Source organism: Fundulus heteroclitus, chromosome 9, assembly GCF_011125445.2.
Source record: "Fundulus heteroclitus isolate FHET01 chromosome 9, MU-UCD_Fhet_4.1, whole genome shotgun sequence".
In the NCBI taxonomy this organism is placed as follows: Eukaryota; Metazoa; Chordata; class Actinopteri; order Cyprinodontiformes; family Fundulidae; genus Fundulus; species Fundulus heteroclitus.
Window position 1 is genome coordinate 37,941,683 of NC_046369.1, and position 26,177 is coordinate 37,967,859.

At 41.7% G+C, this 26,177-nt stretch overlaps 1 protein-coding gene across 2 annotated transcripts in view; it reads left to right on the forward strand.

The window, feature by feature from the left end:
* Positions 1-24,707, forward strand: part of tbl1xr1a (tbl1x receptor 1a) — a 58,812-nt gene extending 34,105 nt beyond the window's left edge. Inside the window, exons 3-17 of one of the 2 annotated variants that reach the window (XM_021322928.2) lie at positions 13,227-13,328; positions 13,518-13,559; positions 16,333-16,478; positions 16,724-16,949; positions 17,120-17,252; positions 17,353-17,494; positions 18,668-18,731; positions 18,982-19,079; positions 19,168-19,228; positions 19,310-19,431; positions 19,525-19,599; positions 23,634-23,761; positions 24,072-24,237; positions 24,316-24,417; positions 24,504-24,707. In XM_021322928.2, the coding sequence (XP_021178603.1) occupies positions 16,781-16,949; positions 17,120-17,252; positions 17,353-17,494; positions 18,668-18,731; positions 18,982-19,079; positions 19,168-19,228; positions 19,310-19,431; positions 19,525-19,599; positions 23,634-23,761; positions 24,072-24,237; positions 24,316-24,417; positions 24,504-24,530 (1,287 nt within the window). In that variant the 5' untranslated portion in view covers positions 13,227-13,328; positions 13,518-13,559; positions 16,333-16,478; positions 16,724-16,780 and the 3' untranslated portion in view covers positions 24,531-24,707. The remainder of the gene's footprint in view (positions 1-13,226; positions 13,329-13,517; positions 13,560-16,332; positions 16,479-16,723; positions 16,950-17,119; positions 17,253-17,352; positions 17,495-18,667; positions 18,732-18,981; positions 19,080-19,167; positions 19,229-19,309; positions 19,432-19,524; positions 19,600-23,633; positions 23,762-24,071; positions 24,238-24,315; positions 24,418-24,503) is intronic. The other variant, XM_012875265.3, reaches the window with a different exon arrangement.
* The last annotated feature ends 1,470 nt before the right edge of the window (positions 24,708-26,177 follow it).

The following is a 26,177-nucleotide window of genomic DNA, read 5'->3' on the forward strand; positions in this document are numbered from 1 at the left end:
GAAGCTAGCTCCCTGGTTTAATTTAGAGCTGCGTTCTTTGAAGCACGGCGTTAGGAATTTGGAGAGAAAATGGCGCTACACATTTAGAGGAACCCTACCTAGTCTGATAAAATGGTCTACAGTTGTATAAAAAGACTCTGGATGACTTTAAATTTCCTGCTTTTAAAATCTGACAAGACAAAAGTTTGGACCAAAGTCTTAAAAACAAAATAATTCTTAATCAATCACTTAATCTGGATGGCATTAAATTGGCCTCTGGTAATAATGTAAAAAAAACCTTGGTGTTATTTTTGACCAAGACATGTCATTTGAATCCCATATTAAACAGAGTTCCTGTTTTTTTTTTTCCACCTCTGGAATATTGCCAAAATTAGAAATACTTTGTCCAGGAGTGATGCTCAAAGAGTAGTCCATGTATTTATTACTTTAAGGCTGGACTATTGCAATGCTTTACTATCAGGAAGTCCATAATGCATAATGCAGTTTAAAGCCTCCAGCTGATCCAAAATGCTGCAGCAAGAGTTCTGATAAAAGCCAACAAGAGAGTTCATATTTCTCCTACCTGAGCTTCCCTAAATTGGCTTCCTGTTAAATCAAGAATAGAATTTAAAATTCTCCTTCTCACATATAAAGTCCTTAATAATCAAGTTCCATCATATATCAGAGATCTGATTACCCTGTATATGTTCCTGAGAGAGCACAAATCCTGGCCAAATCTGAAAATATCAGGACAAAGCTCCCACTAAAATGTGCAATCAGACAATCAAATAACCTGCACATACAAGATCCCTTTTCCAATCACGTTGTCATAGCAACCGCTGAATGTTTTACCAATAGCCTCCCAACATGATTTGTAACATAAAATTTCTCTCTCCATCAAACATTTGAGGGATTTACTATTCACACTGACCCACACCACTACATAGTCATACTTGCTTAACCTTAGCACATTTCAGAATAAATGAACTAATAAAATGAGTGCAAGGAGACATCATTTTAATAAATGTAGAAATTTTTACTTTTCTGCCACACAATGACAACTATGTTGATATGATTTTGCCTTTATTTATTTCTGAAAATGTTGTGAAAAGCAGCCCAAATTTTAACAACCCGCCCAAAGCTACGTTTTTTTTTAGCCCAACTTGTTCAAAAGAAGCTCAATTGTGACTGTCTGTTGGAGGGAGTCTTTAATGTGCTGCACTTATTTGTACAAAAAAGTGATCAGCTCTTTGCTAGCCCTCGTATTTCCATTTGACGCCGTGTGTACGCTGAGTCCCCCGCACTTTTGTGTGGTTGGTAGATTCAGTATTTAACTGTTCACTGTAAATTCTGCGATTCTGTCCCTGTTTTTATATATGGGCCCCAGCTGCTCGCTACTTTATCCATCCTTGATATCATAGTCATATAATATGGGGGGAAAAGTTTACTTAGCTTTATACTCTGGTTGTAGGTGCATGAAGTAGGCTGCTGATTCTGGTCGCTGCGTAATTTTTATTTTTGGAGGGGTGGGGGAGATTTATCTTCCTCTTAGAGTCTGAATTTACCAAGTAGGGTCTATTTATGGGAAACATTGATATGGTTTACATGTTCTTTCTTAATTCTGAAGGTGTGGTGGATTTTTGTATTGGTGTGGTGGTGTGCCACGATGAAATGTAGCAGAAACCCTGTGGCTCTTTGGCCTCCTGGAAAATTTGTGCTTTTATATTTTTGGCTGTGTTTACAACCAGAAAAGTTTAGATTTTATTTCCCCCGTGTTTTAGTTTGTATCTACCAGTGGCATTTCCATACTTGCACCATGATGAATCAAAATGATGAACTATCAAGATCTAGCAAATAAACGCTGATTGGTGACAAATTGGGATGAGGCGAATCGAGCTGGAGCCAATGTTTGTTGGTGACAAAATGATGAATGATGGTAATGCTGCTTTTGGGAGGGGGGGGGGGGGGGTAAATTTGTACATTATTATTTGCACGAGTTACACTTTTGCTGTCCATGGTGCACTTATGGGTTTTGTCTGTTTTAAAGTGTTACACAGCTCTGGCAGCTTATTGGTTGCTTACAGATAACTTTAGTTTACAACCTCTTTTCCCAAAATGGAGCACTTGCCTCACAGTAGATCTGTTCATGGTCACCAGATTTCCCCTAGTTTCCTGTTTGTTTGAAGGTTTCACCACTTAATTTTGTCACCCTGTTTCTGAAAATAGATTCTTTCTGTGTGCTTGTCTAATTAACAGATTGCTACAGTAAAGCTGCTGAAAACAAAACAAAGGGTATAATCTGGGATTTTAGGTGTAAAACAGTTTCTGCTGCTCACTTTCACTGAGCCCCGCAGCAATGCCAAATGCTTAGACTGTCAGTGTTATGTTTTCACCACACCCAACATCATTCCAGTATCATGAACTTTGTAGAACAACACAGCACCACTTGTCAGCTGGATGGTGGCGTTTAAGACAAAGATAGTCAGTCAGAGGCAACTTCTAAACAGCATTGCAATACTTGGTCTGATATTGAGTTTTATTTTTATTTTGACCTTTCTGGTTAGGTCATTCTCTGTTGCTTTAGAGCTAACCTTACATTAGATTTTTTCATTACTATAAGTTGTGTGTATCTCTGTCTTTTCCACTGTCATGCCCAAATTTCCCCATTGTGAGACAATAAAGGAATTTCAAGATCAAGATTTGTCTGACCATCCTCAAACATCACAGTTGGTTTATTGATTGTGATTCTCAGATGTTTAGCACATCGACTGATGACCAAAATGAGACAATTCTATTCTTACCTTGCTTGTTGGAAATTAAAAATCCGATCTACTGATGCACCATGCATGAACGCTACCATGTCACACTGACAACATTCCTCTAATTGGAAGTTGTTGCTGTGAACAGGAGACTTGGTTAGCTATTTTCAGTATTGGTGAGTGGGTGTATCGAAATATTAAGAAAAAACATAATAGAAGGAGCTTGTAGAATTAGTTGATCGAGGCAAAAAATCTTTTACCATGTCTCCATGTAAATTTTTTTAATGTGCATTTTGAGATATAGCATTAAAAAAGGTTGATGGAAATGGCAAAATTCCAAATAAGTCACTAAATTTCGCAAAAAAGTTTTTGCGGTCACTTGAGGTGGGTTTTAACTTTATCAAAAAAGCATGAATGCACAAAAGAAGGGCTGAAAACACATTTGTCAAATAAGTTCTGACTTATTTGACAAGTTCTGACATTTACCTCACATGACTGATCAGCTGTTTCTGCTGCCCTTATCTTCCTGAATGTTCCCATAACCCTTAGAAACATGGCTGGAAACAACAACGGGTACATCTGTACCGACGAACAGACTCGAGCATTTCTTAAATCACATCCCTCAAAAAAAAAAAAAAAAAAAAAAATCAATAAAAATCATTGATTAGGGGGGCACGACCCATGTACGGAGGCCTTAGTCCTCGACGTGTCCGACCCGGGTTCGACTCTGACCTGTGGTCCTTTGCCGCATGTCTCTCCCCTCTCTCGTACCCCCTTTCCTGTCAGTGCACTATATAAAACGAGCCACTAGTGCTGTAAAAACCTAAAAAAAAAAAAAAATCATTGATTAAAACCTTGGTCCATTACTGATCTATGGTCAGCGCTACATAGCAACCTCTACTTCTTATTTATTATAGCGTAATGTCAACGGATGACGACATTATCTTTGTATCGCCTGGTTAATTCGCTACAAACCAGTATAAAGAAATGCATCTGATTTGTATTTTCTAATTTGCGATATTTCTAAAGTTTGTTCAAAATTCCAATAAGAATTGATGGAAACACTGCTTTGATGCTGCTCCACAACTGATGCAAAATCTAAAAGTTTACTCTATCATATTTGCTATGTCCAGACATGAGCCATGTTTTGCTATGCTGCTTACTTTCAAGTGTTTCAGGAGCAGTTTTTTTTTCAGAGCCAGCCCAGGTTCCTCTGGCTCTGCCGTATTTTTCTCTTTTGTTTATCTTTTATTTATCTTTGCCGTTTCTCATTGATTTCTTTTAAAATGTCAATGTTGCAAGCAGGGCGTGGAGCGGGGGCTAAAGCAACGCCCAGAAGGAGTTTCCCTCTTCTTGGCCAATCGAGTCACAGTTAAAACGCTTGAGGGCCGGGGGAACTGCGCCTATAGTACATCCATGACTAGCTTGTCAGCTTTCACCACTCCAAATACTTCATATCCGACAAGGTCTTCTGCCTACTACATATTTGGGAACCATTGTGGAAAACCTTGCTTAACCCAACATTATTAAATCTTAAACTGTCTATTGAATGTACGTATGTGGAATATATCAGAATTATTTTCCATGTCGGACGGATTTAGTCCATTTTGGACTAACATGGGGCAGATTGGTCGTGTGGTATTGGTTTGGTAATGTGACAGGTAATGGTGATACAGCACAGGATTGTGGGGTGTTTAACTGAAGCAGAGAAGCAATGTCTGTGACGCTGTCACTTCACTGTGTCTAAAGCGTAGGGAAATGTGAATACTGGTAAATATTGGTTATCAGCCATAATCGCAATATCAAAATAGGAACTTGGTCCAAGTCTTCACATTGGTGCACCCCTACTTTAATGTGTTCCAAATAAGTGCATAAAGTTCCACACTCTGTCACAAACTTAAACCTGCACTAAACATCATTCCAGCTTTAAAGGTATGGAGAACGATTTTTTTCCAGAAATGTATGTCAGAACGCCCAAGTCCCTTTTTGAATAACTGCGCAAGACCATCTTTCCTGCTATTCAGCTCCTCAGGGGGATGATGTGAAAAAATCTCCCAAATACACGCTGGTCTAATTTCTTTCTTCTGAGGCCTTCCTCTTATTCTCACAAACTTGTAAGACAGTTGTTTCTTGCGATTCTCAGCCATATTTCAAATATACAGCGAGAGCAGCAGAGCTACAGTGAACGGCTAACACCGAAGCTAACTAGATACATAAACACTAGAAGTGCGTATGCGCAACAAGCAAGTGGAAACTAACAACGAACGTGCACACACACTGGTGTTACGTAATGATTGGTATGTGGGACAACAAATAGATAAGGTGATTCCCTGGAAGTTGAAGCCGAAAAAGGGCGTCAATTACACCCTTAAACAAATCACTAATACTGAAACTGGCTGAGCCTTCAGTTTAAGCACAAAAGCTGTACGTTGTTTGTTCAGCCTGCCATATCAGACAGTTAGACGTCCATAAATGACATGCCGCTGATCAAACAACAGGAGAGTTCGAGTTCACCTTCTTCAGAGATATTTCGGTCTAGGTTTGTTGACATTATTTGTTGGGATAATGTGTTGCTACTACTTCAAAGGTTTTACTTAACAAATAGGTGGGTAGAAATGTTTTTAAAAATCTCAACGAATTAAAGGTTATTTTCATGTCAGCATTCTGTGAGGACCACAAAGCTTTAATTATTTTTCACAGTACTCAATTAGAAGACACCTTGGGAGCCGGTTCTCAAATTGGGTTTACTTGCTGCTAAATTGGATATTTCCATTTGGTTCTATCTGAACATGTGCTGACAAAATGTTTCCTGCTTCATAAACTTAGATGTAGTACTTGACTCTGCACGCAGTTAAAGATCAGGAAATCCCCAATTTACAATACTGTTGCTCATTACATTGTGCTGATGATACCAATTACAGTTCACTCAAATTTTCCCTTTTTTTTTATCATCACAATTTCAAAATCATTTTCTGTGAGCCTTACCTTCTCAGCCACATGTGATGTACTTAATTGATAGAGACCCTCCAAATATATTAGCACGCAGAATGTAAATGCATGGCACTAGGAATATGATACCCAACCAGATATTGTAACCAGACACTCCTTTGCAATTGCAATATTGTGAAAATGATATTGCAAAGATTATTGGGATTCAATGTATTGTGCAGCTTTACTCCCACCTTTCCCAGGCAGGCAGTGGTGAAGTGATTAGAGGAGACCTGCGACTGAGCAGACACACGAGGAACTTCAGCGAGTCCCCATATGTACTTTCACTCCTTTGTTTTTACTTTGAACAGCATTATAAAATGTGGCAAACTCTTAGTGTTCATAAGCACCCACACTCCTTTGATGTCTAGAATAATGGGCCTATAATACATATTTTGCCAGCAGTGGCCATGAAATAAGGCCGGCAGTATTAAAACTTTTCAGAGCAAAACATGGCTGTATGGCAGGCTGGCTAACACTGTCTCAGCAGGTCAGCTTGTGTGTTGTGCAACAGGATAAAGGGATCCATAATGAGGGGTTTGTTGCTGTGTGTGGTTATAAAACTGTGATCTGAGAAGGACTTTAGACAGCATCGCAAGATGTCTGATTTTACTGCTGAAAAAGAAGCAATAGCTATGTTAACATACACAAAATTTGACGATCGGATTACAATGTATTCAGACTGTACCGTTTGTATGGGCACGCTATCAGTCCGATCATGATGTGCGTCTATATGCACCTGGCTTTATTCAGAATAGAACTACTCTTGATATGTGCAGTTATCAAATTGGGCACACACGAGCACGCGGTTCAGTTTGCCACATTCGGAATAACTTGATCCTCCTCATCAATCGGCATAAAGCACCCCTCTCGTCCAAAATACAATTTCATTCCGATTGAGCTTAATCCGATCACAGTATTCCCGGCTTGTTTACATTACGCATTTATAGTCTGATCAGCCCTTTATTTACCATTATTTTTGTCCATGTAAACATAGCTATTGTCTGTCCTCCTTTTCCCAGGCCGGACATCATAATTTTAAATTTAGTGTCTGCTGTGAATAACCCAGGCAAGATTGCTTTCTTTGTGATAGAGCAACATTCACAAAGTGTCCTTGTAGGATTATATGTGACAGTTTTCTTCCGCTTTTCACAGAATGTGAATGCCTGTGCTTGTGAAGACATGGTTCAGATGAACATAGTCTGGAACATACATGTTTTAGTTTAATCAAAGCAGCTGATGTGCTGTGTGTTTTATTAAAACGGCCGTTGATTTACTGGCACCTTTTATTGTCCTGATGTGTTGTATAGTGGCTTTACAGACTGCTTAGGGAACGTTTGTAGCTGAGGCACTACCTCCTGCAGAATTGGTTCTGATGTCGTCAGTTCTATATCCCATACTGTTTAGTTCTTTATTACCATGTGCTTTCTGAGGCAGAACGTGTCCCTCCTGATCTCTGCATGGCTCCATCAGTGGGGCTGGATTGACTTGTACACACCAGTTTGCTGTTGGCAGTTGTCAGTCGGCAGAGAAAGCAGGAGGGGGTTGGGAGATTCCCGTCTCACCACTCGACCCACACTCTGAGCAGTGTTGCTGCTGGTTGTGGATCCACAGCGCCACTGCAGCGGCCATCAGTGAAGGGAAATGCAGCTTGTTGTTTACAAAGTTGCAATGCTCCACAGACAGCACTGCTGACTACAGGGTTGAAGTTATCACTGCCTGAACAGACTCCACCGCTAAAACTGGGTCGAGGACAAGGAACAGAAAAATGGTGGTTTAAAAATAGCTGCTTGATGGCTGCACAAAGCCCGTATCTAATTATAACATGCTGCTGCTGCTGCTGCTGCTGGTAAAATGCTCCTGCAGAGTTGGGAAACAGTTGTTTTACATTGTAGTGCATTCCTTGGTGTTCGATTTTTTTTTTTTTTCATTTATATTTTTTTTCTACTTTTGTTAAACATGTAGAACCAGCATTGAACTGTCTGTCTGGTCCAACAAGGTATAATTGTCATAGTTTGCCAGTTCACTCCCTTTTCTTTGCTAAAGGGATCTACACAGCTTGTAGTGTTGTTCTTATTATAAGTTTAGTCCCATTTTAGATTTTATATCCTGCATTAAATCACATGAGCTGGAATGATGTGGGGCCTTGAATATATGAACCCTAACCAAGACAAAAATCCTGCTATTTTCTGCTGGATTCAACATTACTGCTTCTATCAAATAACCTGCTGCACAATTTTTGTCTCTATGGTCACGTTTTCAGGTGTTTAAAGGCCGAGTTATACTCGCACGTTAGGTTGCCGCGCCAGTCTGCATGGACTGTGGGTGAGCCTATGGACACGCTGTAGATGTTTATACTTGACCCGGCCGAAGGTGCAAAGCCAGAAATGGTGTGGTGGTTGAGTGGGGGTGGGTGGGGGGCAGCAATACTCAACATACCCAGTGGAAATGCAGGAAACAAGAGAAGGAACAGTTGACTTCATGCTTCCAAAATGGCCACGCGCAGTATTGTAAACAATCATGATGAATAGTTGGTGTGTTTGTTAGGCAGAAATAAACGGAGGGCTAGAGACGTAGAAGATGGTTTGTTCGCCCGTTGCACACAGAAAGACGTAAAGATGAGGATTACAGCCCATAGGGATGTTTTTTTAAATAAATGGTTTAAAAAACACTTAGTTTCACTAAATAAAAGCTGATGGCTTTACATACTACGAGCTGTTGTTTTAGACTGGATTTACTCTGGAAGTGATGGAAACCGTAATCAAAATCCTTGTTTCTGCCCTTAAACTTAGCCAAGAAACTCATCCCTGAAAGTATACCAGTAATATGCGTATGTTGTTTTAAGGAACAAAATAAACAGTAACAACATAGCATTAAAGAAAGTTGTGCCGCTTGAAATCTCTGGGCCGTTTCATGTCAGTACAGGTGAACTTGTTCGGTGGGGGTTCCTTTGAATCGCCCCATTTTGAATGAGCCTTGCGTGGGCTTATCATGATAAATTTCCAATTGTTGATAGCATTATGCTTTACTCCAGTCAGATATCCTTAAATTGCTAAAGAAAAAGTGAGCAGACAGATTGTGTTAGTCCCATGTTAATGTAAACTGGAGGTTTAGCAGCCTCAGGATTTAGTATCAAATATAATTTCCATTTTCCTCATAGCTCGCGGAGGTTGTTGACCTGGTAGAATGTTCCAGAACGATGAACCTCCTGCGATTGTGTTCGAGGCAGCTGACATTTTTATTTAGTCTAAATGTCCTTATTTTGTCTGCATGCAGGCGCTCTGCGTTCTCCATGCGGCCTGTTTGGTGACAACTATAGAAAACACAACTCCATCTCTCTTTACACTGACGCCTAAGCAGAGGATCTGTAGGTACCGCTGAGCCACCATGTCTGAGAAGCACACAGAACCTTTTCTCCTCTGCTGTCCTGGGGGGGAGCTGACCACAGATCAGCTTCGGTAGCTTTATTCTCCAGTGGAAGGGATTACTCTGTGCTGGGTGTGTCTGACGTAGCCACCATGGTAGGCCAACATAGCCTTCTTTAAAATCAGCAGCAGTAACGACACAAACACACCCATGCTCGGTAAGTTACGTAGTCTTATCCGCTTCGTCATATTGTCAATGAAGTTTAATGAATCTTCCAGTTACTAGCCTACCTTGTGTTCTCCTGACCTTTTACTAAAAGGTCATGCTCAGGGTTTCCCCCAGAAAATCTTGTAATCCTGGCAGTAAGTGTCGTGGTGGTTTGCGGGAGCTGTGCACCGAGCTGCGTCATGCAGCTTGAAGGAGGAGTACAACTCATTACTTTGTGATGGACAGAAGTGCCCGTCAAGCTAATATAAGCTAATATAAGCTAAAATAAGAGCGTTTATTTTGACCGGGAGGTTTTCTCCCTGACGGGAACTTTACTGATGGCTTTATGTTGCTCTGAAACATCGAGGCATTTAAAATAAACCGCCTAGAAAGGCCGGGGGACGAGTTAAGCATGGTGGTCTGCCAGGCTTATAATACAATAGGAGAAACCCTGATGCTAAATCTTTAAAAAACGAGGTTGGAGCGAACTCGATTCAGTTCCAGACTGCCCCAAAATGAAAATCAGCCCTACTGTTTTGGCTGGGATTGCTCATCACCAGGGGAAATAACCAAAAATTCAGACTTATTGTCTCCTGTTCATTAAATACATCAAAACTAAACTCTGACTATTTTGAGCCTAAATACACGTCATGTAATTTGATTCACATTTTTTAGTTTGAGGAAAATCAGACAATGGTGTAGGACGTTTGCTTAGATTAATACATTGAAATCTTCTTGTATTTCATTGTGTTGGACTCAATAATTCTCCATCTATCAAAGAGCAGACGGGACACTTGTGCTTTTTTTTCTTGTTATAATCCTTTGGGGAGAAATAGGTCAGTCCTCAGAAAAGCCCAGAGACTGTAATGAGGGGGGAAAGGCTGTTCAGTGAATATCTACTGCTATAAAACCTGGAAGGTAAAATCCGTGTGCTGCAGTATCAGGACACCCGAATACCTAGGCTGTGTGAAACTGCTCAGTGTTTTACTGTGAAAACCCAGACCTGGACATCAATGTACCCCCAGCTTACCCTGCAGCTGTCTGAGCTCAGCATACTCCGTCCATCCTCACAGACCCGGGCTGCTTCACTTAGACAAGTCGGACCTGGACAGCATCAACTCCGTGGCTGACCCCTACGTGGCCAATAAAGGACGAATGGTTGTTGACTTTAACCATACAGCCAACTAGGCCTTTTTTTTTTTTAATTGCGGCAAGCAGGACTGCCTTTGTTTGTTTCCATCAGTCCATCTGTTTGAAATGAGCTTGTAGTGTTTTTTATGGGATGTGGGAAGCCAGCCTCCATCCAAGAGTTTCTGGATTAAGACCGGCTGAAACATGCAGCCTGATTCTCAAAGAGAAAATCTCAGCTTTTAAGTTGGACAGAGCTTTTTCTCTTCGTGTGTAACTGCTGGTATGATGGTTGTGAAAGGGTTCTGTCTGGGTTTTGTTCCTAAAGCTCGTTGTATTTGGTAAAAATGTTTCTAAGGGACTTTGATAACATGTTCCATTTAACCCAAACCATGTTGAGGATGAAAGCTGGCCTGAGCTAGGCCTTCTATAGTAAGTGCTGCACCAGAGCTGTTTCCACACTGTTCTTGAGTTTGAAGAAAGAAGTGGAGTTTGACCTTTCACGATGCTGTCAGGTATTCTAAAGAATACGGTGGATCTGTAGTAATGGCTCAAAAACGTGGCCCAGGTTTTACCACACCATGACCTGACTACATCCAGAAACAGCCAGATACCCCAACACTCAACACTGCCCTCGGTATAATTAAGCCCAGAATAAGATGTTACATTTTCAGGGATTAGATGTTGGCACAAGATGAAAGTAAGATCTGGGAGTTTATCCATGACGCCTGTTCTACTAACTTTACTAGCTACATTTGCACGGACAAAAGTAAAATGAATAAACGGCTGATCGAAATTAAAAAAAAGCGTCATGTAAACATGCCAAACTGAATATTGTGATCGGACTAAGCTCAATTGGAATGACATTGTAATCCGAATGAGAGGGGTGGTTTATACGGATTGATAATCCGATCAACGTGCATAAAAACGTTTGTTAGGTTAAAGTTATTCCAAATGTGGCAAACTGGCATGAGTGCGCATTCCGTATTCTTGCGTCGCTGAGTGGCGGAAATACATCGGGAAGCAAACCTTTCTGTTCTAAAAAAATATGAGCTAAAATTGTTGCTTACTCAGTAACGTTTTAACCGTAATTAGAACATCATGCAAGTCCAGCCTGGCCATTCGGAAAAAGACAAACAAACTCGTATGATATTGCTTTGTTTACTATTTTTGTGGTTTAGCAAAGACGTAAGTACTTGTCCTTCTGTGTGTGCTTGTTTTTTTTAAGGGAATTTGATATACGCACATTTTATGATTGGATTGATTGATAGGGTGCCCATATAAATGGTACAATCCGATTATTTAATCCAAATACATTTCAATCCGGTCGTGAAATTTTGTGCATGTAAACATAACTACTGAGCAGCATTTTTCTGTTGGGTGTAATAGTTTATTTTGTCTAAATCCCACTCTTAGTGTTAAGTCAGCACTGTTTTCAGTCCTAAATGGAATAAGGTTGTACCGAGACTACGATATTACTCGTCAGAGTGAGATCCTTCCCGTGAAGCACTATCCACCTACCGGATCAGTTTAAGCCTATGGTTCTTAGGCGGTGGTACGAATAACACTGGTTGCTAGTTGTACTTGGAAGAAATACTGGGAGCAAACATTAAAAACCTAGCCTTACAGGTAAAGAAAGCATTCAGAGCATAAATATAAATAAGCCACAGATGATGATGTTAAAGCATATCAGTCTTTCTTGATCAATGCTTCTTAAAGAGACTACTGAATATGGTATCACAGTGGAGAGAGAGTATCCAGCACCAGATAAAACAGAGCTCAGTGAGCCAGGAACAGGCTATGGGGCCACCTAGGTGCATTTTATTTACAGCAGAAGTTGGAACTAGGATCAGGGACTAGCATAAACGCCATGTGGACTGTGTTGTAGCTGGAAAAGAGAGGCCCAGTGGGATTGATTTCTGTTGTTCAGTAACTAGGCTACCTTCTGTTAGCAAATGAAGCTAGTGACACTGTGCTTTTTGTATGTCGTCCCTTTAAACACAAAGGAATTGTGTTCACTGATGGAGGTTTTAAAGTAGTGTCAATTATTTAATGAGATACACACCATCAAGTGTCACATTTATTCATTGCAAGTGCAAATACATTTAGAAATGTGTGGCAGCCATATTAGATTTGGTAGAACTCCATATAATACACCTGGAGCTGTGAAAATGGAGGCATGATGAAATTGTGTCCTGTTAGCCAAACTGCAATGTCAATGCAAGAACTTGTTTTTGTTTTGGGGAAATACATGATGTTGCAGTCCTGTCCAACTACACCTATATGTCATTGTGGCAGCATTGGGAAACGTAGCGTTTACTGAGCTGGTCTAAGATGTTCTGTGAAGTGCATATAAACAGGTGTGCTATAGCTTCTGTCTGAGATGCCTAGTTTGAAGTAAGAATAATAGTAGTTCTCCTGATGCTGCTCTGATGTGTTGAGTTTGTAGAGAATAAAATGGTGACAGACAAGATATGAAGCATTCCTAGGCACTGTAATAAAAATACAGACTGGCTAGCTGTTAGCCTCCAGTGACGTTAGGGTCATCTGCCTCACAACTAAAGGACCGTTTCACTGTTCTGTTTTAGAGTCTTATCAAAGCCTTTGCTGTATTTTTGTCAACACAGATGTGGGGGTTTAGTTTGTTCTCCAAGAATACTGTGAAAATGTCATTGCCATGAGCCGGGTATTGTGTATTGTCTCATCAGCTGGATGCATAGTTAAACCTTGAATATGTTTAATAAGTTCTATGATGTGTTTATTTCCCTGCCGTTAATGATCCCTGTCTTTGTGTTACAGGCTAGGCGTGTGCGTGCTGACCTCATGGTGTAACAGGATTAAAGATGAGCATTAGCAGTGATGAGGTCAACTTCCTGGTCTACAGATACCTACAGGAATCAGGTATCCTTTCCCACTTCATCCCACTTCTATAGTTTGATTTTATCAAAGAATCTGGGACTTTCCGAAGCATGCTGATGGGTGTTTCTTTACTTGTTGCTTAGCAGCAGTATTTTCTGTTCCCATCGTCTGTGATTTTACATTCAGAGTTGATGCTACTTTAAACTTTGAATTCATTATTTACACAAACAGATCACCTTCAAAGAAGCTCCAACGTGACAGAATTTCTTTAAGGTGAACATGATGAACTATTAGCTATTTGTTTAGCAAACACTATGAATGTGGGCTGGGAAAGTGCAAAGGCAAGAATAAAACCATAAATAGTGGAGATCATTGTGCTGAAGAGATACTGAGGCTTCATATAGTTCAGCTGTTTAGTGTTTCAGGTTTGATTCATTTCTAATCGTTTTGGTTTTAATTTTATTTCCTTATGGCCTTCGTTCAATGATTCAGCATAAAATCTGGAGCAAAGCATTTGTTTTTACCCACAGATGTTGGTATTTAAATCAAACTGAACTCCATGTATTTTTCGTATGATACTAAGGCTCCACCAATCAACTGTGATTAAGTTGGCTATGACCAGTCATCAGCAGGTTACATGCTGAAATGTCGCAAGTACTTTAGATCAGCAGCACATTTTTATTTTAAAGTCAGTGTTACATTTAAGTGTTGAATTGAGCCACAAATAATGGAATTGAATGAGGATGTTTTATAAACCTCACAAGGAAACAGAGGTGGGATTGGCCAGGAAGAGTCTCAATGGTGCCTTTCTTGTGAATAGAATATGCTCGAAAAGAAGTCCTGTCCTTTTCTGTAACTTTGAAAATGGCCTGTATAAAATGACAATGTTATGGTTTGTAGTGGTTGTCAGTAAGAAAATAATAGTAATGCACAATATATTGGGATTAACATCAGTATTGGTCAATGTCAGTCATTTTTTTTATATATCAATATGGATTCAATAAGGAAAGCTGGGCCAATATTAACAACCAATGTTTATTTCCATCTAGTTGGCCTTTACACTTGAGTTTTTATGAGGGGGAGGGGTTTGGTCATGCGGTTTTCGTTAGGCCATGTGACATTGATGCATTGCAGCCATGATTGTGTTTTTTTTTTTTAAAGAAGCAGAGATAAAAAAAAAAGCAGTGTGTAGATCTAGACTGTAACCCATATTCAACAATTCATTTAGCATAGCATGATACAAAATTTGACCGTCACAGAAACATAAATGTGTGCATATATAAACACACAAATATCGGTTATCGGACAAAGCAGCAACATTAATATTGGATATCGATATTGGCTGAAATTTTCATATCGGTGCATCGCTAAACAATTATGGACAATCCAAGCAGGTAAACAAACTAACATCCTGATATTATATGGATGGGTCCCTTTCACATTTGGACCAATGCGGTACCGATATCCAGTACCTGGGAATCGAAACTGTTACTTAACGGTACCTATTTTCTGTACTTTTGTGTGTTTATGTATTAATATATGTTAGTTTATTAATTAAAAAAATATTCTTTAAAATATTCATTTCTCAATATATAAACCTGTTTGGATCTACAAATAAACCTTATTAAATAATTTATGAATTTTAATGCATTGCCAGGATTCACAGCACATAAAACTATGTTTTACCAAAACAAGTTATCAGAGGCACAGAGTGAACGAGGTGGATACGGGGTTAAAGCTGTGTATGAATAAAATTCAGGGAATTATTTTAGTGCAAGTTTCAGAGGAAAAAAACTGTATTAAAAACATTTTATCTCACTTTGTAAATCAGGGAGGGATACGTTTGCAGTGAGGAAGCAGAGAGGCTTTCCTCTCTGCCCTCTTTGCTCTGACTGCAGGCGAGTTACAGGACAAGGCTGCTGCTGCTGCTGCTGCTGCTGCTGCCTGTGTGTCTGAGAGACTTGGAGAAGTTGGGAAGAGGCTCACTGCAGCACTCGCTGCTCTCCCAAGACAATAACTCCAGAACAATTGTTACTTTCACAGGAAACCACATTAACCCAAGAAAGTTGCTAGATTTTTCGCTAGTCACCTTTGTGAAAAAATGTCGCTGGATGGGTTAAAAGTCGCTAAATATAGCAAGAAATTTGCTAAATGGTCAACAATGACCATGTATTGCCGACGCTGGCTCTGTACTTCGCCTCACAACTATTGCAGCGACCGTAACAAGCAGCGCATGTTGAAAAGTGGGGCCAGACTTTCAGCGCTTTCTCTCAGCCATGCTTTGCTTACTGGACCAGAGGCTACTGACGACTTACGCACTTATGCAGCAATGCTGTGTTCATGTTCGGCATGGAAAATCGGCCACTCTACAAATCTCAGTGTCACAGTGATGCGTTTAGGTACTGAAACATTGTACCTTTTGATTTTTTGTGACTCTGCACCAGGTAGTACCAACCGGATTCATTCGGTACCTATAAAACTACCAAATTTGGTGCTTATCCCTACATACAACCCCTGGCAATTATACAAATATTTTACAAATTCTAATTAAAGAGTCATTTTATATTTTTTCCCTCAACATTCGGTGTTTCAGTTTTTTTCTTTCTGCTTCATCTTTTCCTACTTGCCAATTACGCCAAGAGTGTTATGTAGTTTCCTGAAATATGTTTACAAAACCAACATTTGAGTCCATGAATGATGTTTTAAAAAAATAAACCAGCTGACTCAGCATCCTCTGCGTTTGCCGGGAGATTTACGCTGAAATGGAAAAACAAAGTATTTGTTAACTTGTGTACAATAAAGATTTTAAGTTTCATTACAATAATGGTATTTGCACCGTGATTAATGGACGCGCCCAGTTTGATTTGATTTGAACGATGCCAAGTCATACCAACAAAAAGGATAATGGAACTTTACAAAGAAAGCTGAAGTAACTTGTGTACAGTTCAGTCTGAATAAATCCAGAAAATCTAATAATGGACTCTGTATCTCTGACCTTTGTTTCCATGGCAATGTTGTTAAACATCTCTGTTCTCCTCTCTGTCAGGGTTCTCCCACTCTGCGTTTACATTTGGTATAGAGAGCCACATCAGTCAGTCCAACATCAACGGTGCTCTGGTGCCCCCTGCTGCCCTCATCAGCATTATTCAGAAGGGTCTGCAGTATGTCGAGGCTGAAGTCAGCATCAATGAGGTAGGAAACAAACGAGTTGGTCTGAGCCACCGTTCAGCTGCCAGCAGCATGTCGACTCGCTGTGTCTCTTACCGTAACTGTTAAAGCCAGCTCTGAAAATGAGACCTCTGTTCATGGGGGATTTCAGTCTCACCTTCTGTTTCTTTGTTGAGTTCTATATTAAGGCATTTTCCCTGTAATGTTTCAGGAAGTATTAATTAAAACTGGATGTAAAAAGGATAACCCTCTCCTGTCTCGCTCTGCAGGATGGCACGTTATTTGATGGGCGACCCATCGAGTCCCTATCCCTCATTGATGCGGTGATGCCAGACGTGGTTCAGACGAGGCAGCAGGCTTACCGGGATAAAATGGCCCAGCAGCAGGCTGCAGCTTCAGCACCAGCCTCAGCTGCAGGAGGCAGCATAACCGGGAACGCCAAGAATGGAGAGAATACTGCCAACGGGGAGGAGAACGGAGCCCATGCCTTAGCAAGTAAGCAGGATTTTTCCAGTTAGGAAGGTGACGGCCAACTTCCTCTGAGACCAGAGGCTACTGTTCATAAACTCATGGTTCTTATGCAAATCCAAGTCTCTGATTCAGTTCTAGAAGGATCTAAAACATGAGTCTGATTAACCCAACTACATTTTCAACTCTGTCCTCAGACAACCACTCAGATCTGATGGAAGTGGATGGAGACGTGGAGATCCCTCAGAATAAGGCAATGGTCCTGAGAGGTCATGAGTCCGAGGTCTTTATCTGTGCCTGGAACCCAGTGAGCGATCTGCTGGCGTCTGGGTGAGTTCCTGTTGCCTAGCAACAGGGCCTGGTTTCCCTCCACAAAATGTAAATAAGTTTGGATCTTGGAAATGTAACATTTGTGCGTGGGTCCCTTCAGGTCTGGTGATTCGACAGCTCGCATCTGGAACCTGAGTGAAAACAGTACTAGCAGCTCCACACAGCTGGTGCTGAGGCACTGCATTAGGGAAGGAGGACAGGACGTCCCCAGCAACAAAGACGTCACCTCACTGGACTGGAATGTAAGTTCACACAAACTAACAGCACTGGGAACCTGCCAGATCTACTGCAACCAGCTGCCTTTAAATCAGGCCGATTCATCAACCACAGCATCCAATGTGGAGGTCTGCTGCTCAGGTTGGAGAATCTGTCAGCAGGACAACTGTTTGTTGTGCACTCCATAAATCTGCTCTTTATGGAAAATTGACAAGGTGGCGGCCATTGTTAAATGAAAGATGTGAAAAGGAATATTAAAGTTTGCCACAAGCAGTACAGGCGCCACAGCATATGAGGTAGAAAGATTTGGTGTGTTTGTGGTCAGAGGAGACCAAAACGTGGTGGCAGCATCATGCTGAGGGTTATGGTTCTTCAGCAGGGACCGGCCGCTGCTCAGAGTTGAGAAGAAGACAGATGGAACTAAATAGAGAAAATACGTGAGAAAAGCTGCCAGAGCTTCAGTATTCAGCTCTACTTTGTGTTGGAAGTCTGTGAAATATATTGAAATAACATTGAAGTTTGCAGTTATGTGACAAAATGTGAAAAACTTCAAGGATCATGAATGCTTGTGCAAGACGCTGTCATTTATGTTGAAAGTTTGTTTTATTTAGTGTATTTAATGACGTTCACATTTAATGATTAATGCTTTAATTATTCTGAACAGAGACAGACTTCTCTATTCAGAATCATTTAGTCTTCTGAAACCTCCATGTTCTCTGCTAAATGCCCCTTTTGTTTCTCTTTACACATCAAACCCTAGAACCATTAAAGGATGTGGTGAAACCTCTGCAGCTTTAGTTGGATCCATTATATTTATTTTGCATTTGAGCCTTGAATGATGGGGAAACCTGGCAACTTGAACTCTAGAAATGTTGAGGAAACTGATAAGGAAGAGGTTACTCAACCCCTGCACTGAAAGCCCTTGTGGATGGAGGAGGAAAAGGTCTGCTTCTAGAAGCCAGACACGTCGTGCAAACATGGCAGAAAGGCTACAACAACACATGAACATGATCTAAGTTTTCTAAGTACACAGCGGCACAAAGGGAGCGTTGGGCAGGTTACTGCGGTGGCTTACAGCAGTGGCGGGTTTCTGTTTTTGCCGTCATCATCAAGGCTTTTAAGGCAGAAGAAACACAGCATGAGCTTCAAAAGGCAAGCCCAGCAGATTTACATCAATAATATTTCTCTTTCTTTCACAGAGTGAGGGCACACTGTTGGCTACAGGCTCATATGATGGCTTTGCCAGAATATGGACAAAAGATGGTGAGATGGCTTCATGCACTTAATGAAAATGAAAAATGTTGGTTCATTATTGGCACATTTTAACATTACCTAAAATGTAAGGTGTGCTTTTCACATCTGAACAGGCTGTGACCATGTGAATTATTTCATAACCCAGTAAATGCTTCTATGTACTGCCATCTACTGGCAGTAATCCAGAATGTCTAGGTTCCACTTTTTGTTATTTAGGCCCTTAAAATGTCAATACATCAGGCTTGTTGTTCTTTTGCAGGTAATCTAGCCAGTACACTGGGTCAACACAAAGGTCCCATTTTTGCCCTGAAGTGGAATAAAAAAGGCAATTTTATCCTCAGTGCTGGAGTAGACAAGGTAAACCAAATGATGCTTAGCAAATAGTCACATTTCAGGTCTGGATCCTGACCTACAGCACAGTTTATTACACCATTTGTTCCAACAGACTACAATCATATGGGACGCCCACACAGGGGAGGCCAAGCAGCAGTTCCCCTTCCACTCAGGTACTGCAGGATCTGTGTCAGTGTTGTTGCCAGTGCTTAAGTGTCTGGTTGAACTCAGCTTCATCCTGCTGCCTCCCACAGCCCCAGCTCTGGACGTGGACTGGCAGAGCAACAACACGTTTGCTTCCTGTAGTACAGACATGTGCATCCACGTCTGTAAACTGGGACAGGACCGGCCCATTAAAACATTCCAGGGACACTCGGTAAGTGATATGGAGATAAATGCTCTCTGAACTGATGTGCAGGCAGTCTGTCCCTACAAGTCCTCAGCTTCATCTTCCTCTTTCTTGCTGCAGAATGAAGTTAATGCAATCAAGTGGGACCCCACGGGAAACCTGTTAGCATCCTGCTCAGATGATATGACCTTGAAGGTGAAACATTGCCTTAATTTCACATAAAGTACATCTTTTATATTCTCTTCTCCTCCCACTCTTCAGATAATTTTTCTTTTAAAGACTTTCAGATATTTTTCTTTGGCTAGCTGCCTTTTATACTTTTTTTTGGTCCAGATGAATGTTTAAGTTTTTTGAAAACAACTTTCCTATCTTAGCACCCTCGTGCAAGCAGTGAGCCTGTTCTGTGCCACGAACAGAAAGACATGCAAGTTACATTTCAGCTCATACCAGAAAAGAAGAGAAAAAAACTGGTAAAGAATGTAGCGCTGCTCAATTCTAGAAAAATTTTCAATCAAGGTTTTGTGGGAACGATAGAAATCAGGATTATGTAAATGTTTAATCAAAGAATAAGCAACATAATGTCCTGAGGAGAAAATGATTGGGCTCGGCAGGCATCAGTCATGTGATCTTTATCTGTCTGGATTACACCACGGAGATGATGCAGCAGTGGAGGAGCTGCCGTGAAGTGCTTACATTTTAAGAGAACAGGAAATCCGACACACCCGGCAAAACTGCAGCTTCACTTTTAGGATCAAGTAAAGACGGTTACCAACCTGGTTGAAGCAAAAGCTGAGCTGCATCCCGAGATTACTTTTCAAAAACATCAATGAGAGCGTGGTGTTGTAGGGACACTGCTAACACTTTGGTCTATCACCTGTTTAGTTTGTTTTCCTTTCCTCTTCTGTGGACCAGAGCAATCCTGCTAGAGAATGAGGGCCACTGTGCTTCATTTGTAGGAGCACATGGGGGTGGTTCCCACAGGTTCAGAGGTGGAATGATTAATTTGTTGTTGCTGCCAGATGTTTATTTGATGCTCAGACATGATACATTTCTTTAAGTATGACTCATTTAAACTTAGGATCTTTAATCCTTGGTTATTCATTAAATGCGGCATTCAGTAAATTCTTTCTTTGATTTCCTGGAACGTTTCACCCTATTAAACATTGCACGGTATTTACTCATCTTAAATCTTTAAAAGTAGACATTATGTTCTTAAAGGAGTCATATCAAACCTGCAGAGCAGAGGAAACTTGGACATCACCGGATCTCTCAGCTTTATAAGCTTGTTGCACATCACATGCCAGGGGGTAGCCATCTTCCATAAATCGATACCATTTCAGCTGATCATCTCATGCTGACCCCAACAGCAGGTTTATCATTCTTTTCATATCACGTTGATTTATCTGGACCAAACACTGACAACCACCTTTTTTTTTAAAGTCTTCCATTTAATTTCTGAAGGTGATCCAAGTCCTTTTCTAACTGTTACTTGGATCTCTATCTGGACAGGATCCCGTCTGCCCCGCCACCTAATATTTTAGGTGTCCGTACTCCTAACAACCCACTCAAAGGGACTGGTGGATATTTGGACTTTACACCCAACTGACTGTGATTAGTCATTCTATTCCCATGTACACAAATCATGCAGAAGGATTGATTATTTTCTGTCAGATTCCCAACTGATCTCCTGCATTAGTAGCTCCAAATACCATAATCATTTTGGAACATTGCCCAGTATGGATCTCTATAAAGGTTTGCCTCCCCAAACAGTCTTACTGTCTGTGCTTTAACCCTCTTTTATTTTTGGACCAGGCCTTCAAACAGCATATTACATCACATATCTTTCAAGTTAACGATCCTGTGCTTTGGGAAACGCTTAAAGCGTATCTCGAGGGCAAATAATCTCACACAAATCTTTGCTGAACAAAAACAAGTGCAGGAGAATGAAGGAGATTGAGAATGATTTGATCGCTGCAGAACAGACTTCTCTTCTCCAATCAGACTACAACAAAACCCTTAAGCACAAATTTCCGTCCGTCTTCTTCCTCTTATCCGGGGTCGGGTCGCGGGGGTCGCAGCTTCAGTAGGGAGGCCCAGACGTCCCTCTCCCCAGCCACTTGGGCCAGCTCCTCAGGAGGAACCCCAAGGCGTTCCCAGGCCAGCCGGGAGACATAGTAAATTTATTTATATAATTTAGTTTTGGTGAAAGATAAGCAGTACGTTGGTAAAACTGAAGCAAAAAGACTTTGAATTGGGGGACAAGCCTTAAAAACTACTGTCTAGAGCAAACCAAACAGGTTATATACCAGATCAAATCAAAGTTGAGCATCTTGTCCTGTCAGTACTACTGAGGACCGATTCACCTAAAATCAAACGGTGCCTAAACGCTGTGACACTGAGTGGAAGAGTGGCTGATTTTCCACGCCGAACACAAACACAGCATTGCTCGCAAAAGAGTGTAAAAGAGCGTCGCTGCTGGTCCAGTAAAGAAAGCAAAAAGTACGGCTCCACATTTCAATATGCGCTCGCTGCAATATTTGTGAGTTGAGGAAACATCTGGTCACAGCTGCCAGGGCAGGGGACCTGGGTTCAGTAGTAACAGAGACGCTGTGGGAAGAAGCAACGTCTCAGATCTACTCCTGCTCTATCAACACCTGGTACCAGCTCATACAATCAAAGTTATGCACAGGTGCTGTTACACTAAGGTTCTGCTAAGCCACATATTTCCTTTAATATCATCGACATGTGTGACAGGTGCCAATTGGCTCAGGGATCTATTGCTCATTTCTTTTGGGTTTGCCCTACTCTGACGTTATTTTGGTCTGCAATCTTTGAGCCCATTTCTAGATCATATTCCTGGCATGGCTCCAGACCAAAACCTGGCAATCTTTGGATGCTCCTCAAAGTAATGTCATCTGCTGCTTTATCTTCAGATGTTGGGATGGTGGTGGCAAAGAAACTTGGACACCAACCAACCACGTTTTAAACACTTCCTCAACAAGATGCTGTCTGTTTTACAAATGGAAAAGCTTTGATGATATAAACTTGGCACTTAAGACAAATTTGAGTGGATGTAGGGTCCTTTTTTTTGTCCCAGGGTAACATTGATCTGCCCCTCTGAGAAACCCTCTTGTCATCTCATTTTACGCTGTCTTGACTCTGTAAAACAACTTCCAAATCCACTTATTTACCCGAGGCTTCCTATACTCACCATCATTACTATTGTGAGCTATAATATTTGTTTCTTTTTTATATTTCTCATGGTCTGGCAGTCCAAGATTTATTTGTTTATACTGCTTTTTTTTTTATTCACATCTTGAGTTAAAATGATAAAATAAAATATAACAGCATATGTCGGTGGCGAGAAAAACAGTCGGGACTAACCCGCATAAATACAAGATCAAACAGTATGACAAAGTCTACATAGCCTCTGGATTTACGGTGGATACGGTGGGAGATGAACAAGGACCCGTATGTAGTAACCTGGCCAGCCAGGTTGATTATGTGTAGCACTCCGTTCTGCACATTATCAATCTGGGACTGCATCCATTGAATCTGTTTGGGGGAAGGAGCAGAACCCTCCGAGCTGATAGGGCGAAGCAACACCTAGTGCCCGCCTACCAAAGGTTGGTTTAAGCCAATCACAGTATCAAATTAAAACATAAGCAGCAGCTATTATGAGAAACCACAACAAGTTATGCTGTTCTTTCAAAGAAGAAATGATGGATCCTGACATAACAGTGATAGCAGCAGCTACCCATGTGTCCTGCTGTCATGTTTATGTTGGTTCGGCTGTGGGCTCTGCACCTCTTGCTTTTGTCACACCGGTATGTCCCGCCTTATACCACAATACTGCAACGTGATTGGCACGAACAGTTGAGGCAGGAGCAGTACAGGGTAGATTCTCGTGTGTTTGTGAACGCACAAATACCACAAGGTTACATGTTATGCAGTCAAATGGGTTTTAAAGAATTGTGAATTGTTTACAATTCTCAACATTACAGTTTTAAAGGTTTCAGAATTCTTAGACTGTTTACTGTCTTCTCGACATGTTCAGAGTAATGTAAGTATTATAATGTGCTTAAGCCTTTTTCTTCTGAGCTAAAATATAATTGTTGCTGCCGGAAAATTAATTAATTAATTTTTTTATTCTGCTAACGAGCCCCCCTCCTCCTTCTCCACAGAAACAAAAGGGTAACTTGGTTTTGTTGTGATTTGTGTGTTTTCAGATCTGGAGTATGAAGCAGGATTCGTGCATCCATGACCTGCAGGCCCACAGCAAAGAAATCTACACCATTAAATGGAGTCCTACTGGACCAGGAACCAACAATCCCAGTGCTAACCTCATGCTAGCCAGGTGTGTGTTAGCATCCTCATGCGTCAGTGAAGCAGTGATCCAGATCTCAGGCGTGGGGCTTGTATTGCTGATGTTGGAAACCACTCATTGTTTATTTTACCTCAGCTTTTTCATTCCATCTCTCTGGTCACTGCTTGGCTCCCATTTGCCTGCAGGGGTTGCAAAACTATTCTCTGCTGGATTTTGGTTTATTTCAGTTTTAACACGGGATTCAGAATGAGTGCAGTGGGGAAGCTTAGCCAAGGCTTTTGTTTCCGAGACTCTAAATACTGCAGACCACATGACCTGAGTCTGTCTGCTGTCTTGGCAGTGCATCGTTTGACTCCACGGTGCGTCTCTGGGATGTGGATCGAGGCATCTGTATCCACACGCTGACCAAACACCAGGAGCCGGTGTACAGCGTGGCTTTCAGCCCCGATGGGCGCCATCTGGCCAGCGGCTCTTTTGACAAATGTGTGCACATCTGGAATACACAGGTAAGAGGATAATTGTCCCCTAAGTTCTGGCATCATGCCCGGGCTCCTGTTGCTTCATGTTGTAGCCTTTGTTTGCAGACGGGGGCGTTGGTGCACAGCTACAGAGGGACAGGCGGCATCTTCGAGGTGTGTTGGAACGCAGCAGGAGACAAAGTGGGAGCTAGCGCGTCAGACGGATCTGTAAGTGTTTGCAGGGTGTTTGGCTGCACGTTGACTGCTTGTTACCATAGCGACCCTACAGTGGATCTCCTGCTCCTGTCTTCCAGGTGTGTGTATTAGACCTGCGGAAATAGTGCTGCTGTTTGTTGGAAGCCATGGACCGACCATGAATGTGTACATAGCCAAATGACTGTCCCTGCCTGCCCTGCGTACTGCTCACGCTTACGACTACGGCCCCGCCCACCGACAAACAGGAAGCAGGATACAGGAACAGGACGCAAGTACCCGACACAGCAGGTCCAGACGTGGGGATAAACTGACAGATGGATGGATTGATGAACATTAGGATGGAGGCACCCCCCCCCCCCCCCCCCCCCGACCCCCCTCCCCCTCCCACTGTTGGTGCAGACTCTCAGAGAGAAGCAAAAGGGACGCAACAAAAAAGACAAAAAAAGTGACAGATCCGTATATTTACCAAAATATGGAAGCTGTTTGGCTTTTTGATCTCTGAACCATTCTCATTGTCATCAAAATGTAAAACAATGAAAAAGTGTTGATCTATGTTACTAGTCAGATCTTATTGTGGGACATATCGGCTTCTTCACCACACGATAGGATGGCACTTAGATCTTGTTTTTATTTCAGATCTCTCGTTTTAACGTCTTTATATTTTTAATCTTTCGGGCCGGTCCGGTCTGTGATGGAGAAGTTCACACAGTCACGGGTTCCTGAGGCAGGTTTCAGTGGCTCACAAAGCTTCATGATGCAGTTGTTCTGTGTCCAGAGATCAAACTCTGGATTCCTCTGATGCATCTTCACGGGCAGATAACAGATGATGTGTCTCCTCCCCAAACTACCACTCTCACCTGCAAGCTGTAGCGATCCCCTGTCTGCTACAGGAACACAGCAGAGCAACAACCTGATTGGTCCGCTTCTCTGAAGGTTTGTTCTCATTTTAAACTGGATTCAGCCTCTGATTTTGTGACCGATGGCAGTCAGAGCTTTGTGTGCTCATGTTTGCCTGTTTTATACTGTTTTACATGAACGCACTGTCATTTCTACAGCTTTCTAAATTAAACGTACTAGTTTCCCCTTGCCAGTAATAATTTGTCTCCCTTCAGCACTCATTATGTCCCATGGCTACTGCGCCCTCCAAGGGGGGACAGCCATAAAGAACAGCGCCATGCGGGGAGAAAGGTCCGCTTAGATGGGCTTCTGGTAAACATGACGCTCAAAGTCACTGAGGCTTGCAGAAAATGTTCAAGTTGGCAGCAGATGTTTGGAGCAGGACCTCATAAACTCATTTCTTTCTGCCTGGAATTGGTCCCTGACGTCTTTGTAAATGTTTCTGTAAAGAAGCGGTAAGCTGGACCCGCTCCACGGTCACCTGGGTCTCGTGTTCCTGTTGATCCTAACTGGAGCCATTGCTCAACGCTCACAGCAGCATTTCATTTCTAACCATAAGAGTCTTTCCACCAATCCAGTTCTAGTGTGGGGGTTCCACCGGCACCGATCACCTGGCATTAGCAGAACTACTCTCAGGCTTATGGAGGCCAATAACAAATGAAAACAGTGCCTACACCACGTTTTAACCTTTGCTTTGTTTTTCCATCAAATTTCAGGCAAAACCTGTAAAAATAGCATCAGAAATGCACATGGTGGGAGTCTGCGCTTGTTTCTTGTGACATCAGCCGTCACAGAGTTGAAGTAGGTCAGTGTGCTGCATGGAGCTGCTCCGAATCCAGAAACGGCGTTTCCCTCTCAGTTCTTAAGTATTGTTG